This window comes from Sorex fumeus, unplaced genomic scaffold, assembly GCF_029834395.1.
Source record: "Sorex fumeus unplaced genomic scaffold, SorFum_2.1 ptg000039l, whole genome shotgun sequence".
In the NCBI taxonomy this organism is placed as follows: domain Eukaryota; kingdom Metazoa; phylum Chordata; class Mammalia; order Eulipotyphla; family Soricidae; genus Sorex; species Sorex fumeus.
The window spans coordinates 8,228,374-8,246,295 of NW_026606096.1; the positions used below are offsets into that span (position 1 = coordinate 8,228,374).

At 41.9% G+C, this 17,922-nt stretch overlaps 1 protein-coding gene across 1 annotated transcript; it reads right to left on the reverse strand.

The window, feature by feature from the left end:
* Positions 1-1,706: 1,706 nt before the first annotated feature.
* On the reverse strand, positions 1,707-15,273 carry STC1 (stanniocalcin 1). Its single transcript, XM_056119159.1, has 4 exons — positions 14,964-15,273; positions 12,844-12,986; positions 11,956-12,167; positions 1,707-4,812 (listed from the first exon to the last, which is right to left on the reverse strand). The coding sequence occupies exons 1-4, from the start codon at positions 15,079-15,081 to the stop codon at positions 4,542-4,544; spliced, it is 744 nt and encodes a 247-aa protein (XP_055975134.1). The 5' UTR covers positions 15,082-15,273; the 3' UTR covers positions 1,707-4,541.
* Positions 15,274-17,922: the final 2,649 nt, after the last annotated feature.

The following is a 17,922-nucleotide window of genomic DNA, read 5'->3' on the forward strand; positions in this document are numbered from 1 at the left end:
TAGCCTCTTGACTGAAAGCCATCAAGATAATTGAGTAACTAGGATATAAGTTCTTCTTTTCTTTTCTTATTTTCAACTTTAAGATTTTCATTTGCTTGTTTCTTTTTGGGCCACACTTGGTGTCCAGGGCTTATTCCTGGCCCTGTGCTCAGGGATCATTCTTGGCAGGGTTCAGGGCACCATAATTGGTGTGGGGATAGAACTCAGGCTAGTCTCAGGCAAGGCAAGTGCCCTAAGCATTATATTATCTTTATGGCTCAGGATAGAAGTTCTTAAGCACAACACTATAATGTAGCACACAGCACAAATAAATCTAGAGAGAGGACTGAGGATGAAGAATGATAAAAAATATATATATATCTTTTCTTTAGCAGCCAGGTTAGAGTAAAGCAAATGAAAACATTTTTATTTTTTTTCTCTTTCCTTGTAATGAGAACTTGTCGGGTATTTGTTAACTGTTCTATGTATATCTATAAATCAGAAAATTAAATTTGAGCTATAAAAGAATGACTTGGAGAGAAATGTCTCCATTTGAATATAAAATATAGAGAAAATTCATTTTTAAAAGTCTATTTAATATCTCTCCATGAGAGTAAAAGTGCCATTAGAACCATTTCCCCTCCCTGTGACTCAACCATCTTTCAAGATCCACTAAATGTCATTCTGCTGTGAGTCTTTTCCATGTTTTCTGAAATGGGGTATCTTGTGTTGTCTTACCCCTCTGCTTGTATTCATAATCATCAACCATTATTGAGCACTGCTGTTTATTGGACATGTTCTTGGAACTTCACTTATTTTATCTTAGTCCCCTCTACAGAGTTATCACTATTTCTCATTTTACAGAAACTGTCAAAACACACTGTCCTCCCGTTGTTCATCAATTTGCTCAAGCGGGCCCAGTAACATCTCCATTGTGAGACTTCTTGTTACTGTGTTTGGCATATTGAATACTCTCGGCAGCTTGCCAGGCTCTCCAAGAGGGGTGGAGGAATTGAACCTGGCTCGGCCAGGCTGGCTGTGCGCAAGGCAAACGCCCTACTGCTGTGTTATCACTCCAGCTGGAGCGATAGCACATTTTACAGAGATGAAACAATTTTTTAAAATTTAGTAACGAATCAGACCTCAAACAGTTAACAAATGGAAGAGCTAGAAATCAAATTCCCGAAGTCTTATCCTGGAGCAGAATGCTCATGACCATAGAGCTATCTGCTTCCTGTGTCACATTGATTCAATGGGTTTTCCTTCTCTTCCAACTTATTACGCTCCATTTATTTAATGTATTGATGATATTTTGCAAGTAGGGGGGCATATTAGTGCAGTTAGCTAAAAGTATTTTTAGCTACTGTTGGCAAGGACTGGTGAACAAGAAAGTGAGAGAACACTGTTCTCTTCAGTGTGGAAATGTGTCTGATGAGTAGAGTTCACGAATGGGAAGGAAAAGGGGGCATGGGATTGGTGGGGGGAGTAGTATCTAGACCTTAAAGTTTCTAAGTTTATAAGGAAATGCAGTTTTACTGTGAGGGTGATGGGTGCCTCTAAAAGTTTTTAGTAAGATATGGAAAATGTTGACTTACACTATTTTCATTTACATGAATGAATGGCTACTTCCAAGGAACTAATCAGACATTCCATTAACTCATGTTCAGGAATTCTCATTCGAGAGTTTTTAAAGAATAACAATGAAAGACATTGGGGGAAAACACCAATAAAACATAACACTTTATTATTATTATAATTATTATTTTTCTTAGAAGGAATTCACCAAAGGCTTCATATTATGCTATGGCATCTTTAATTATAAAAATAAGCAAATAAAATAACTTGCATCTGTCATTACCATGATATGTTTCATAACCTTTATATGCACATGGAGCTTAAAAATGTAATTTAACAATAAATAATGACATATACCAGATATGCTCACTGTTTATTCCAGTACTCAGCCAAAAACCTAAATATCATTTAAATTATAAATACATAATGCAAATATAATGGCACAAAAATGTCTAAAGTGCAACCAAATCACAATAGAAGAATCATGCAAACTGGTCTAGGTCAGCCCCGGAATCACTCTGTGCAGCAAACACAAGACGAAGCTTTGGAAGTTTATACGGGGAGTTGGAGGGAGTGGGATGGGGTAAAGAGAAGCAAAAAACTAGCAACATTGTGAGAACTGCTTCTTTCCATGTGTGTAGATATATGTATTGTAGATACATATATAAATACCATTGTGGGGAGAAAAGGGGGGTACCACGGCTTCAAGAGGTCACAGCAAAAAAAGATAATCTACTGAACTAAAGTAAGAGAGAATTTTGCTAGGAATACTCATGAACTACTTGTCACATTGGGGTCCTGGCTTAGTGGGTTTTGAGAAATGGACACAACACACAAACTTTAATAGCTTTTCTGGTTCAGAGAAGTCAGCCTTGCCTAGGGGTAGGGGACAGGGGTGGGAGGGAGAAGGAGAGTCAACTAAGAGAACGGTCAACCTGATTTCCAAGAGGCTAAGGCAGTGTCCATATGTTTGGGGACCTGGGGATGGGACAGTTCTGAGTATAAAAATGCTCTTAACAATCTGATGTCAGCACGCTTAGAGGCTGTGTGGGGACAAAGGCAGCAACACTCGTGCTGCTGCTGTCATTGCTGGGTCTGCTGCAATTGCTCGTGGTCCTTGAGCAGCACATTACTGGCTTTAAAGGCTTTATGGTAAAGTTGTATTGCTTTTCATTTTTCTGGAGTTTGCCCTCCCTCCTCCCACCAGGAATCCTATCACTAGATTTGGTCAGATCTTGAGTTTAGCTTAGTGAGAGTCAAGCACCAATAGTTTCTACCTAAGCAAGTTTGGAGTGGCCCCTACAGTCCTACGCCTGCTCCCTCTTCCTTTATCAACATTGACCTTCGGTGGGCAGTGACGCTCATCATGGACTGTTGGGTTCAAGGACAGTGACCCTGAGAAACTACGGTTGTTCATAGATAAGTTAATCATTTGGCTTTGGTGGTCGCCATCTTGTAAACATCACGGTAGAAATGATCAAACCACCAGCTCTTTTTTCACTCTTTTTTTTTTCTTTTTTTCTTTTTTTTTCTTTTTTTTTTGTGTGATCCTACAGAGATGGCCCAGCTGCCAGGACTACTTTGACAGGCAGCGTGCTACAGGACAAAAATGTAAGAGAAGTCTATTAAGGCTGGACAGCCCAGGGTTATTTATACCCCCTCAGTCCTAAGGCCTCCAAACTAAAGACCCAAAGGCTGATTGACTCATTCCTGATTGATTGAATGGAAAGTCTCCCACCCCCTCATCAGTTTGTGAGGAACCAGGCACTGATGAAAGGTGGTGAGTCAAGAAGTGCCACTTCCCAAGGTATAGTAGGCCCTATCACTCTGTAAGTGGTCCAAGCCCAAAGGAATGCTCTTTTTGGTTCTTTGAATTCCCAGTTGGATGTGACAGAGCTGTATCAGGATAGGTCCAAGTCAAGAGTAGCCTCTGAGTTGAGGTGGGCTGGGAGATTAACATCTTACCTGGGGTCCTTCAGATAAATCTGTTGGTTTTCTATCTCATATAGGCCCATCTTAAGTTTTGATGTTGAGTAAAACTACTTCTACCCCCTTAGTTATAAAAAAGGCCACAAGGAGCATTTATGTGGATATCTGGAAGCAAGATAGTTATTCCATTCCCAGGAAAAGAAAAATAAAGCTAAGTTACAAAACTAAATCTATATGCAATAAAGTTATTATATACTGCTTTGTTTAAGCAGAGTCCTCTGGAATTTATGTACAGTACATTAGTTTTTAGCTATTTATATTCCACAGTTAGACCTTAAGATTCTCTGGTTTTAAGACAATTGTTAAGATACTTTTAAAGCTCTGAGCAGTTACAGTACATAAAGATGTTAGCTTTTTGTTTTTCATTAGATGCAAGAAGATGCAGGCTCAAAGTCTGGTTGGAGAACCAGGCCTGGGCAATTTGGTAAATGTGTTGGAAAGGAAATTAGACATTAGAGGATCAAGACCATAAGACACTAGCTCATGAGAGATCAAGAATTCAAACATGACATTCATATTCGTCCATGGCCAGCACAGATTCATAACACGAATTCCATTTAACGTCTTTATGAGCACTTAAGACATGCATTTAAATTAAGCTGTTTCTTATCAGCAAACTCTACTGGGGCAACCATTCTAAAGGGCTCCACATTTTCAAATTACAATGACTGGAAAATTACATGAATTTTGGGGGAGGGATCTGAGAGTTGTTTGAGGAGAGCAGGAAAAAGACATGATAGAGGAAGATGAAAAAAGAGGGTATTTCTCCCAAGGAGAGGCAGAAGGATCACACGTATTTTGTTTGTGGAAACACTGCCATTGCAGAATGTTGTGATATTGATTTCAGAAGCCTAGTTTCATGCAGTTTTCTTTAAGGGGGGGATATAAAATAAGAACTACTTAAAAAAAAATCAAACCAGGCACAGTACACTCAAAGTTGGTGTGTGAACACCCTTAAAATGATCCTAATTTGTGAGGCTGTGAATGCCTCTCCCTGGTTATGCACTCTCCGGTGAGGTGCGTTTGATGTGAGAGGGAGAGGTCACCTCACCTCGGAGGTTCCTAAGGAGGACTTTCAGCTTCTGCGGCTCATTGGTGCGCCTCCTGTTGAAGTCAGCCCTCTGGTGTGCTGGAGCACAGTGATCTGTCTGCAGGATGTGGAAAAGGCTAGCCATGTTGGGCCCAATTTTCTCCATCAGGCTGTCTCTGATTGTGCTGACTGTGTCTTCATCACATTCCAGTAAGCTTCGGACAAGTCTGTTATAATATCTGCATTGGGAAAGAGAACAGGTCTTTCAGGGAGAGCAAAGTAAGATGCGGGCATTCATCCTGCCTCTAGTCAAAATATGGCCCCATGGGCCATTCATAAAACATAAATGGTTTATCAGTAGAAGGTGGCCTTTGCCACTGACTTCTGCAGCTTTGTCTTGGCTGGAGTACATATGCTTTCTTTATTGGTCTTGGAGTAAAAGACAGTTCTGTTTTCCATTGACAGCTCTAGAGATGATGATGTCTAGAATGTTGAGAAAAATCACAGAACTAGATGAAGCTGTGGAGCTCATGTAGGGACTATTTAATCATATTTTATAGGGAGAAACTAAGGTTGGGGGAACTAACTCATGGGGAAAGGTCATGTAATAGCTTAGTGGTAGAAGTAGAATATTGAGGTGAACCGAACACTCAACACAATGGTAATGCCATTCTGCATAAAGTTAGCATTATTTTGATGAACTTTTGCAATTTTCACACCATTGTATATGAAATTAGAGCTATTTTTGATGGCTCTTTGCAATTTTCCTTTGTCTTGGTATGTAAGGCATAGACTAAGCTGCTTTTTAAAGGAGGTTCCCAGTCTTAGAATCCTAGGCATTTTTTTTTTCTACTAAATAAAAATTCCCCATTATACACTTAGCTGGACTTGTTAAAGGCCATTGATCAATCCAATTTTCAATTTTCCTCATTTGAGAAAAATTAAGATATTGAAATGAAAAAATAATTGTCCTTAATGGGTAATCCTTAAATAGTTCTATGATGGCTTCTACGTATGTGGGTGGTATCCACAGACCTGCATTTGATGACTTTGTGGTGGTATTATTTTTTTCTAAATGGACTATAAACATATTTAAGGCAAGATTTGCATCTCATTAATTTTGATTCTTGTGTATAGTTGTCATGCTCTATCACCTTCTCATTGCCAATTTTCTGACTAAATTTGTGCCTATTTATTGAGGAAATTGATACTTAAAGATATAACTCTCCTGGAAGTCATGATTTTTAGATAAACTGCCTTAATTTTTTGTGCGAATTCTCTACTTGTCTCAAACACCAAAGCTTTATATTATGACTTGGCATCAAAGAATTTGTCTAACACTAAGAAAATAAAGTTACTTCCTTTTTGTTTGGAAGACAGTTCAGGTATTCTTATTTTGAGTTGGGATTTATGTTTTCTTCACTTTGACATGGAAGTTGTCAAAACCCACTAATTGCATAAAAACTAAGAGACTGTTTGTTGGTGACAGTGCTCTGGATAGTTAGGTGAAAGACCCTTTCCTCAAAGGCCCCCAAATGATCATGGGAGGAGGGGCGGGCCACAAGATCTTCCACGAAAAGAAATCTGTTTATTTTTAACTCACCTTACAGTGCATAGGATCAAACATCTCTCCAGAGTAACTTATCCCCCCAGAGAGGTCCTTACAAGGATGCACAATAACTAGAGTGGAACGTGGGTAATGAAGCAAAGCGGTCACCCCTGTGTGAGAGAGCAGAACGAACTTGGGGACTGAAAGAGAAGTGCTGTGTCTGGGTTTCAGACACAGTCCTGACCCTGTCCCTTCCACAAGAGAGGATTAGATCCAGCTGTTGTTAAAATTGGGATTCTCTGGCATAGAAGCACATTTTCCAATCCTTTGGAATTGCATGAGTCAAAGCAGATCTCTCTTGGATGGGGAAATGGGGAGAAAATAAGTTTTGGAAAAACTGAGAATAATCTCCTTTGTACCAACAATTCCAGACTTCCTCACACCCACATAGAACCTCATGCATCTCTACTCTTGGATTCTGCTAAGATGTGTATGCTCTGGATCCCAGTATCTGTTTCACAGAATGATTGATCCTGGAGAATAAGATTTCTGACCCCTCTCTCACCTCTCCCTACAACCTCTATAATTTAAAAATTAACACTTCAACATTTATTTATTTATTTATTGCTTTTTTGGGTCACACCCAGCAATGTACAGGGGTTACTCCTGGCTCATGCACTCAGGAATTACTCCTGGCAGTGCTCGGGGGACCATATGGGATGCTGGGAATTAAACCTGGATTGACAGCGTGCAAAGCAAATGCCCAACCCGCTGTGCTATCACTCGAGCCCAACACTTCAACATTTAGAAGAATCTATTTACAGGAGATCAAATCTCAAATGGGCTGTAGAATATGTGAGGTCAGCATTGAGAGTTCTTGTCTGTGGGCGAGAAATTCTAACCCCAATAAGGAAGCAGAGCCAGGCTTGCCTCTTTAACAGACCTTTGAGGGCTCCTACTTTACTGTTACTTTTCCTCCTGATTCTGATATGTGACCTGATCTTGATGTTTCTTAATGATGATCGTTGCCAGCTTGACTGCTCTTGGTGAAATCCATCTTTATTTCTTCTCTCATGGGGCTTGGTTAACTTAACAAGGGTAGGGTAAAAGAACTTCTTCAACTAGAAAATGCCCATGACATTATAAGCTTCAACTCCCTGGACAGCCTGTCAGATTGCTTGTGTGACAGCCATATTTGCTTGAGAGTTACACATTAATTCCGTGTCTCTCTGTTAAGGCTGGAATAGAGCAATCATCTCTGGAATTGTGGACATAAATGAGTAGACTATTCCTAAAATTACTGAGATGACTGAAGGACTATATCTCCAGCAAAAGTTAATTTACAATTTTCACATATCTATTTAGCACCATCTTGTAACAAGTCATATTGAACTAAGTTATGCTATAGTAGTACTGGTAAGTTGTGTGTTTGTTGGTGGACAGAATGTATTTAAATATAATTGTTAGCCATGGGCTGGAGTGATAGCCTTGTAAGCAGCCAGCATGGCTGACCTGAGTTCAATTCCTCCACCCCTCTCGGAGAGCCTGGTAAGCCAATGAGAGTATCTTGCCTGCACAGCAAAGCCTGGCAAGCTACCCATGACGTATTCAATATGCCAAACACATTAACAATTGTCACAATGGAGACGTTACTGGGCCCGCTCGAGCAAATTGATGAACAATGAGAGGACAGTGACAGTGACAGTGTTAACCATGGATGGGAATATTCACTCAGTTGTTCTTGTTATTCTATCTTTGTATTGTGGATATTTTCTGATAGCTTCACTGATTCCATTCTTGAATTAGATATCAAGTCATTTGGCATAAGTTCACAAAAGTTCTTATAATTCATTTATATGCTTCTAGTAACTCATCTCTGTAACTCTGTAATTCAATTGCTGTTTGACTTTCAACAGACCAGTTCCTTGTCTGTGCCTCCTCTTTACTCAGTAAAATGTAGAAGTCTAAGTGAGTAATTTTCAACTTTTTATACCAATGAATAGGCACTGGTCTACAGACTGGTGGTTGAAAACCACTGGAATAAATAACCTCTATGGTGACCTCCAGACATGACAAATTTCTAGAAATTTGATGCATATATATATATTTTTTTCTCGGTTTAACGACAACAACACAAAATAATGCATCTCTACTTAAGGTTCTAATTAATTTTGTTTGTCTTCTGGGTCACACCTGGTAGTGCTTAAGTTTTATTCCTGGTTCTGCACTCAGGAATCACTTCTGGTGGGGTTCATGGGATCATGTCTGAGGCCAGGAATCAAAGCCATGACAATCAAATTCAAGGCATGTGCCCTACTTGCTGTACTATTGCTACAGCCCCAAAGGTTTATTCTTTGTAGGAAGTATTCAAGTTATTTGAGAAGAGCCTTTTATTCACATCTATGGGTTTGGTGGGGTTATGCTACAAAGACTCGATGGGCTAAGTGTTCTGATCCTCCATTCTGAAAAGACCTTTAAAAGCATGCTTCTTTCTTTCCACTTTAAAAATTCCATCAGTGACTTTTTTTCCTGGTAAAGAATAAGATCAGATATTCTCCATAGCTACTGTTTCAGCCATGCTTACCCAAATAACACATACTGCCTAGGAACGTTCTGTGTGAGGGTTTATAAATAGTCCTTTGTTTCCCTTGATCAATATTATTCTTCTGTTTCCTGTTCCCTATCTATGCCCTAGAGAGTTGGAAGCTTTGTCAGTTTTCCCACTCTGGATCAGGATTAGTCTAATTTCTTCCCAACCTCCTGCCTGATCAATTTTTGCCTGTTTGCCTCCGGGATGAATTTGTATTTTGCAAATTCACCCAGTGGAAACTCCAATTATCCTTTCTCTTCACAGTGAATTTTTTTTTTTAAATGGAAAACTTCCCTGTTCTGACTCTTGCTCCAGTCACAGGCTTTGGATTCTCCCAGCCCAAAATCTCATGCTAGATAAGTCACAGGAAGGTGGAATGAACCTGTAACTACTTCCTTTTGTGATCCTGTGCCAACTGGCACGACTTTGCATGTATCTATGGTGGGACAGAGGCTGGGAAAGCAGGATGTTTCAGGAGAGTGAGGAGTTTAAATAGAACAAATCAAGTTCAGCATGGGAGCAGAAACCTCTACAGTTCTGAGCAGGAATATCACTAGCCAGTTGAAGTGAAAAAATTGGAGTAAATTAAGAGTTCCATGAAAGATCCAGGTCTTTAAGGAAACTGGTTTCCTCTACACTATTTTTGTTGTTGTTGCTTTTTGGGCCACACCCGGTGATGCTCAGGGGTCACTTCTGGCTCTGCACTCAGGAATTACTCCTGGCAGTGCTTGGGGGACCATATGGGATGCCAGAGATCAAACCTGGGTTAGCTGTGTGCAAGGCAAATGCGCTACCTGCTGCACTATTGCTCTGAACATTCCTCTATAGTCCTAAGTGTAATTCCAGCCCCCCCCCCAAATAAGAGGGAGATAATAAGATTTTTTTGTGACTATTTTTTAAAGGTGGTGAAAAGAAGACACTGGAATGAATAATGACTTTATTGTTATTAATATTTCTTTTTTGGGCCATAGCCAGCTGTGCTCAGGGTTTACTCCTGGCTCTATGCTCAGGGATCACTCCTGGTGGGGCCTGAAGGACCAAATGGGGGGGGTACCAGAATAAAACCTGGGTTTACTGCATGTGAGGCAAATGCCCTACCTGCTTGTCCTATTTCTCCAGCCTCTTATTATTTTCTAAAACTACCTTTTACTCAATAAGTTAGGAATGCCAGTCCGGAATTTATACCATTCTTTCTGTAAGTCCTATCCTGTTTTAATAGAAGATGCTACCTCAGTTGAAATTGGGAGGTTAGTATTGCCTCAAAATTGGGTATGTGCCATACATTATAGATCACGAACTGTCACAGGATTCTTTTTTTTTTCTTTTTTCTTTTTGGGTCACACCTGGCAATGCACAGGGGTTATTCCTGGTTCTGCACTCAGAAGTTACTCCTGGCAGTGCTTAGGTGACCATATAGGATGCTGGGAATCTTACCCGGGTCGGCCGCATGCAAGGCAAACGCCCTACCCTCTGTGCTATCTCTCCAGCCCATGTCACAGGATTTTTAAAGATCTAAACTTTTAATAATAACTTTGTTAATATACCTCTGTTCTTCTCCGTGCTCCAATACATACTTTGTGTTTAGAATCTATCTAACAATAATTCTTCTATTTTTTTTTTTCAATGGGGCGGGAGGCTAGGGAAGCCACATCCAGCTATGTGGTGGCTATTCCCAGCTTGGTACTTGGTAGTCTTTCTTCAAAGTGCTCAGAGAAGCATGCTATGTTAGAGATTGAACCTGGAGCTCTTGCATGCAAAGCATGTGCTCTAGCCCTTTGAGCCATGTCCCAACCCTGACTGAGAATTCTTTATTATGTTTCCTTATTTGTAAGATGAAGGGAGTCTCCAACAATTAGTTCATCTTTTTCCCCTCTGAAGATGTAATAAAGAAGCTTCCGAGGAGAACTTTAAGACCAAGCTTAGTCGGCCCTTTGAGATAAATGCTGGACTGAATCAAATCCAGGATAACTATCCTGTTCTGAGGAAATCAGTTAGAACTCCGTGACAGTCACATCCAAGGACTGTACAAACAAACTATGAATTGACATGAGGTTCCAAAGAGTTTTGAACTGTAGCTAAGAGTAGACCAGAACTTTTGCAAGGTTTTCACGGCAAGGAACATAACCTTTCCCTACGGGGATGTTTTCCGCCTTCCAGTTGTGTAAACGGAATTGCTGGCAAGTTCCAGAAGGACTGAGCTGTTGCTGTTTTCTGCAGAAGGTGGCAGCACTTGGCCAGGGAATTAATCAGGTAAGTTGGTGAGGCCTGTTTTGATTGGACTAAGATATTACTGACCTTTGGGAATATGTGCCCATTTGGCTCAAGAATCAAAGAGTCCTATTACTTCAGGATTGGGAGTCAATTTAGGTTGTGGGGGGATCCCAGTAGGTTGAGCTTGTCACATGCCTTACTGTATTCTAGCCCTGATAGTGCCTCACTGGTCAGAGATGGGGAAACCTTGCCTTAGTAGGATGTCTTCTGAGTCATGAAATGAGAATACCTGCTCTACCATGTATAAAATATTCGCTCCTGGCTAATAAAATCCAGGAGTTTTGCTAAGAATGTGATCAGGGAGATTCCAGAATACATTTCCAAGAAACTGGCCCTAGAGGAATAACTCTGACAAATGTAATGCCGTTTTCAGTGACATTTCAAAATTGTTTCTGACCTCTGTCCATCAGCATCTCCTGTGCTCATGAAGCCCCAGCTTCCTTGAAGGCCTGGAAGGTACATTGGGACCATCTATTCTAGTCCTTTCACTTTCCACAAGAGTTCCAGTGTGTAAGAAGGTGCCTGAGTGAGGTAACAGATTGGGCTTGGGACTGCCTCAAAATACATGCACATTTAAATGTCTGCACTGTAACCTTTGAATAGGATTTTCATAATATCCGAACAGTACTATCTATAATATTATTTCAGACAAATTTTATTTCAAAAACTTGTGTCCACAGACTTCACACTTCCCCTCAGGCTTATGACAAGAACCTGACACTGAAAATGCACTGAGATGCTATAGATGAAATGTTCTATTAGCAGCATGGAAAGACTTTTCTTAAAACAGTGAAAAATAAAATCCAGGCTGCTTAAGCTGTCATAACCAATCACAAACATTTTCTTTTCTGCAATAGCTGGGAAAACCACAAGCTAAAATAAGAGCATGACTGGCAATTTAACCCCCTTCTGTGCCTGCCTACCAGTCCCCAGCCCCTCCCCCCACAATTGCAAATTAGATTCATTTTGTACCTGTTGGAGAAGTGGTTGGGGAGCTGGACGACTTCAGTGATGGCTTCGGGGTTCCGTTTAGCAACACTGCACACGTTCAGCTTGCTGTAGCACTCCTCTTGCACCTCGGATATCATCCTCTGGAAAGTGGAGCACCTTCGGATAGCGAGGAAGACCTTGGAGGTGACCCCATTGGCTATGCACTTTAAGCTTTCTTTGACAAATGCTTTTCCCTGCCGAGGAGGGAGATAGGAGGAAAATTTTTAGCTTGAATGGATGAAGGGACAGGGAATACAATATGTGAACTTGGGGTGCTCCCCATAGCACTGTATTACAGCCACCTGCTTGTCCTTTCAATGAAAAAATTGCATGCCGGGACCAGGATGCCAAAAGTCAAAAATGTCATATAGACTTCCTTGAGAAATGAGCTCCATAGGCATGAAGGAAATAATGGGATGAACCATAATCAACAACCCTGTAGCTTAAAAATAGCAAGAGTATGTCTTTTGTGTTCTTGGGATTGAGATTTTTGTACTCAGTACACAAGCTAGTATGTTAGGTCATACAATAAGAACTTCTGTGACAAGAACATTTCTATTGCTTCTTGAAAAGCTAAAGAGTTTTCTAATAATTACTTTTCCCCTTATGAAGACTCCGCCAGTGTGCTACAATAGTACATTATAATGGGTTAGGGATGTCTTATGCAAAATTTATTTCCTGGCCAAAGGCATGTGTGTGTGTGTGTGTGTGTGTGTGTGTGTGTGTTTGCACACATATTGGGGATGAAATTTAGAGTGGGGAGGCTGAGAAGCAGAACTGATTCTCTATGAGACTGGTCCCTAAGAAAAATAGTTTAACATATCCTAACAGACAAGCCACCAGTGGGAACAAGGGTCAAGGTCTTATTACCTGAGTGTCAAATTTAGCAGCACTGTACAAGAAGGATTTACAGATGTCATACATCCCATCTGTGTCACAGGTGGAGTTTTCCAGGCATGCAAAAGCCCCGCAGCCAACCTGCAGAGCACTGTTGAGGCAGCGAACCACTTCAGCTGGAAGAGAAGCCCATAAAATCTGGATCAAACACGGAGGGTAGTGTGGAAGGGTCAAGTTAGTGCAGGAGCAAGATTCAAGGACATGGGCTTAGAAGAACGTTTCTGTGTCTGGCATGGGGTGGGCAGATAGACCCATTCAAAGATTAGATTCCATTTTCACTAAAGAGTCAGAACACAACAAAAGAGAGGGGATGGGTTTCCCTGTGAGATCCGTTCTCTTGATCTTGCCTCACCATTCATTACAGCCACATGGTGTCTGGGAAAGGAAGGTTGGAGTCAATGCGATGGAGGTACCTGAAGGGGCTCTAGACTCAAGGGGCATCACTTCAAGCCTGGAAGCACATAGGCACAAAGAAAGCAGTGGCTGGTGGTCAGGTTTAGGATTGACACGGCCGGGGAGTCTCCATCTGGCTTTCAAAAGTGCCCTCTAGAATAACAGGGTGGCATTTTTGACTTAAAAGGCAGAGAAGAATTTGCCAGGAGTTCACTCGGGGCTGCTTCTGTGTTCCGCTTTTAACTTACCTTCATTCATATGGACAGAGAAGAATCTGATCTGTTCACGTTTCCCCATCCCCCATAATAGGACAGTGCTCAGAGGTATGCATAATCTCTCATATTCAAAGCCATTTTTTTTTTGAAAAAAGAGAAACACAGGTGTGGAATAACAAGGCCAAGACACCCCTTGTGCAAGACTGGAAGAAAACCGCAAAGAACTTGCATGAGGCTTTCTACATTCTGGATAAGATCTCCCATAAAAGTAATTTCTCTCCTACAGAAGGGGGGTGTTCTGGCAAGCAGCTCAAGGAGAGAAGATCTGCAGCCTTCATACCATAGGATTCTCCTCTGAGATCAAAAGCATGGTTCAGTTAGGCGTCCCCTCCCCCCCACCACCCGCAGCCTCTGGGATGTTACAAGTCATTTCCCTAATTATATATTTCCACGGGTTCAAATTATAACTTTGCTTTAAGCAGTTTTAATATGCATTAGGGTTGCTATTGTTTTAGGCAAGCTCGAATTGTGAATCACTGCATCTCTATAGCAACTAAGTACAAAAGGAAGTGAGGCAAAGCCCTCCTCTCGGCGGGGACCTGTGCTCTTCCGAGGGGAGTGCGGGGAGTGGCCTCTGCAGCGTTTGGACACCTGCGCTCCCATCCCATCTTTGCTGACAGTTGAGCGAGAGAGGGCAGTCATGGAGGCTGAGTCAGGGAAGTAAAGAAAAAAAAAGGCAGAGGGGTCAATGCCGGTTTCCTGAGGACTCTTCTCCTTCGGAGGCCAAGATAATACCCAATTCACTGTTCTTGGAGCCAGAACTCAAGTGAGACCTTCCCCTGGGAGAAACAGCTGCTCTCTTTCACAAATACTCTTTTCCCAGCGGCTCTCTGGCCACAGGCTGCAGGGGAAGATTGAATGGAGCTCAGAGCTAGGAGGTAGAGCAGATGAAGCAGGATTGCCCTGGAATCTGCTCTGGATTTGTCAGACTCCAGGGTTTGGTCTGCAGAGAGGGCTTTAAGTGTCTTCTCTGGAGGGGTGGGGAAGTCACCTCTGAAGGGTCTTAAGGGTGAAGGCACGGGGCGGGAAGGGGGGGGGGGCAGCATCTCACAAGCCATGTCTCACCTTAAGATCAGCTCCAGCGTCTGGAAGTATAGAGAGTGCTTTGAAGCGTGCCAACATTCAAGCCTCTCCCCCAGCCCCCCTCCCCCCAAAAGGGTACGTGCCAGATTTCAGGCAATCAGGCTAGGCTTATGCAATGAAATACCCTCAGCAGAGCACCCGGCTTCTTCGTTAGTTGCATGCAATTTATTAAACAAAGGAGCTCCACTTCCTAAGGCTCTTGGATTACATTGGCAGTTTATTGCCATCAGGCATGAAGCACATTTATTATCAAGATCAGCCGTCACAGACACAGTTGCAAAAGCGAGAGGCAAATGAGGACAGCTCTTTGGGGGAGAAACCGGTCCTGGGTTTGCCGCTTACCTGAGTTCTGAGCTGCCACCCGGGATTTCCTGGGGTTCACAGAATCATTCTGCTCCGCCTCATGGGTTGCAGAAGCACTGATCACCAGCACCAGAAGCACTGCTGAGTTTTGGAGCATTCTCTGAGAAGTTTCCGCTAAGTTGTTGGTTTTTTTTTTCCTCCCCCCCTTTCCTCTTTTCCTCTCCGGGCTTGAGTGAAGATGTGGATCTGGATACACTGAAAGCCTAGGTGAGGATTTGATGAGGATTTTTTCGTGGCTATTGATGCTGCTCCTGCTGAGGCTTTTGCTGCTGCTGCTGCAGCCGCTGCTTCTTGCACCTCTGGCTTTTGCAAACTGGGGGCCCAAGAGCTGCACCCAGGGATTTTATAGCCGTTCTTATCGGTCCTCAGGATCAGGGACCAATCAGGTCCCTCAACTGCTCTGGCTAGCCAATCGGAGAGCACACTCATTGGACTGGAGCTGTTTGACTTAGAAATATTTTCCAGCAAATTAAAAGTACCTGCTGCCAATGGTTTATATGTGTGTGTGTGTGACTGTGTGTGCATAGATGTGTGAAAAAATGTATTTTCATGGAATTAAGGGCTAAGTTTGTATTGATCCAACCAAAGGAAAATTATGAAAATCGTTCCAAGGAGCTTGTGGAAATATATCACTGTCGCCCCCTTCCCTTTCTTTAAATTAATTCTTGGGATGGTTTTGTGAGTGGCAGCCTCTTACAGGACTGAGAATGTCGCTCCTTTAGGTTAGAATTTAACACATTGTAGCACTAAATTAAGCAGCACTTTCTCTGTATTGACCACTTGTCCTGTACCTCCCCATCTTCCCAGCCTTTACATGCTCACAAGTCTGTGATGCATTTTGGTTGTCTGTGGGCATCCCACAGTCTCATTCACACCAAGGAGCCTGGGGGAAGGCATGTTTATGAGTGGAGGAACCCTGATGGACTCCAGATGTCGTACCTGAGCTGTGGTTCCTGTACCCCTTTGTGACCCTGTTTCATCCCTTCACCTTGTCCCACCTCTTCTTCCAAGTCTCAAAATGCTACCATGGAAGTCAAGCATTTTTTATGTCATTAAAACCAAGGGTCTCTAATAACACCTATTTATCTGGTCTTCATCTTTTTTAAGCCACTGGAGGGATTGCGAACTCCAGGGGGTGTTAGTCATTTTGGTACCACACGTATACCTACAGTCTACAGTCAACTGGGAGACATTGTGAATGCCTGAAAATTAATAAACTGTGTATTCAGGCCCAGTAACTTCATAATCACCTTGAAACAATAAGCTGGCCAACGCAAGACCAAACCTGCTGTGTAAACCAGTTAATTTCTTGGGGTAGAAGGACAAGGCAGGACTGGGTAGAAGGGGGTATGAAAACACCAGAGTGTTTAGGAAAGAAGGCTGATAAGCTCTGGACAAGGTGGGAGAATAACCGTTTTATTACAAATTATGTCTCATATACCACCTTTATATTTTTCTTTTGGGGCCACACCCTATGCTCAGGGCATATCCCTGATTCTGTGCCCAGAATATAGTTCTGGGGATTGAACCTGGGTTGGCCAGTTTCAAGGCAACCCTTTTACCACTGTACTCTCTCTGACCTCAACTTGTGCCTCATGTAGAAATACATAAAAGTATGAAACATATAGAAATGTATATAAATATGTTTCTATGAGACACAATTTGGGGCTGCATATATTTAGTAGGTAAAACAGAGCAGGTCTATCACCCGTGAAAGAGGCCAGTCATCCCAATAAGAACTTTCCAGGATAGAAAGAAAATTGATAAGAAGGGGAGGTACAAGGATTCAACAAATTGGGAGGTAAAAAAAAAAAAACGGGCCATTGGAGAATTAATCAAAAAACAGCATGATCTTCCATAGAAATGACCTGTGTCCTTAGTTTAAATCTTTTTTTTTTTTAAAAAAAAAGGTTAAAGAGAGTGTCAACTCTATGAAACTAAAACCAAGAATCAACTCCAAATTTCCATTTCCAAACAATAAGTTCCTTTCAATTTGGATTCAACGAACTTTATGATTATTTCTCAAGCAGCGCCCAGGCAGGGTGCTATGGAATGGAGTGGGGGATGGGGTGCAAGTAAAAAGATGTAGAGACGGTGATTCTTGCATCAAGGGTTTACAGTCAAGTCAGGAAGGTGGTCAATCTCAGTCATATTTTCCATAGTTTTAGAAGGCCAAGACCTTGAATGGTAAGGGCAGGGCATGAACAACATTGGGTAGAGATGTGGGAAACTCTCCATGGAATGGTCTCAAGGAAGGATCTGTGTGGGAAAGACATGAACTGCTCTTACTGCTTTTAAAGAAGTTAAACAAAGTTACCTTGCTTTAAAAATATTTTTGTATTCTGGAAAGTGCAGAGTTTTGTTTATGTTGTTTTAGGCAAGAGTGGATGAAGTATTGCAAAGCAATATAGTAGTCCAGTATTCTTTTGTACAAAAACTGAACAGTGGCATGCATATTTCTTCCAAAGATTTTAAGTTCTGGTTCCTTAGGTTATCTCTACCTTCTTAGTGATTTTAAAGTTGTTTATTTTGATATGTATTGGGGCTCTCAAGAAGTGTTCAGGGGCCCCCAAAGGCCACTTGTAGCAATATTCAGCCAAACAGACGGGATGGTTTTGAAGTTAGGGATCATGGGATCCACCCTGACTCTGCTTGTAGGTCAGCATGGCCACACCGTGGTGTTTGGTGGCCTCCAGTTCTATACCCTAGGGGTGTCCACGTAGTGCTGATGACTGACCCCTGGGTCCTACTCATACTGTGCAAAGTGCTGTCAGCCCCATTTTTTCAATTGTTAACAGTGGTTTCTATTGTAATTTCCCTATGCTGGTCTCCTGGCTTTGGAGGATGTTGACTTATTTCCCACCTTTCATGTTTGTATTCTTACTCCCTGAAGCTCCTACCAGAACACAATGTCCTTCAAGTGTCATGATGTATTCAG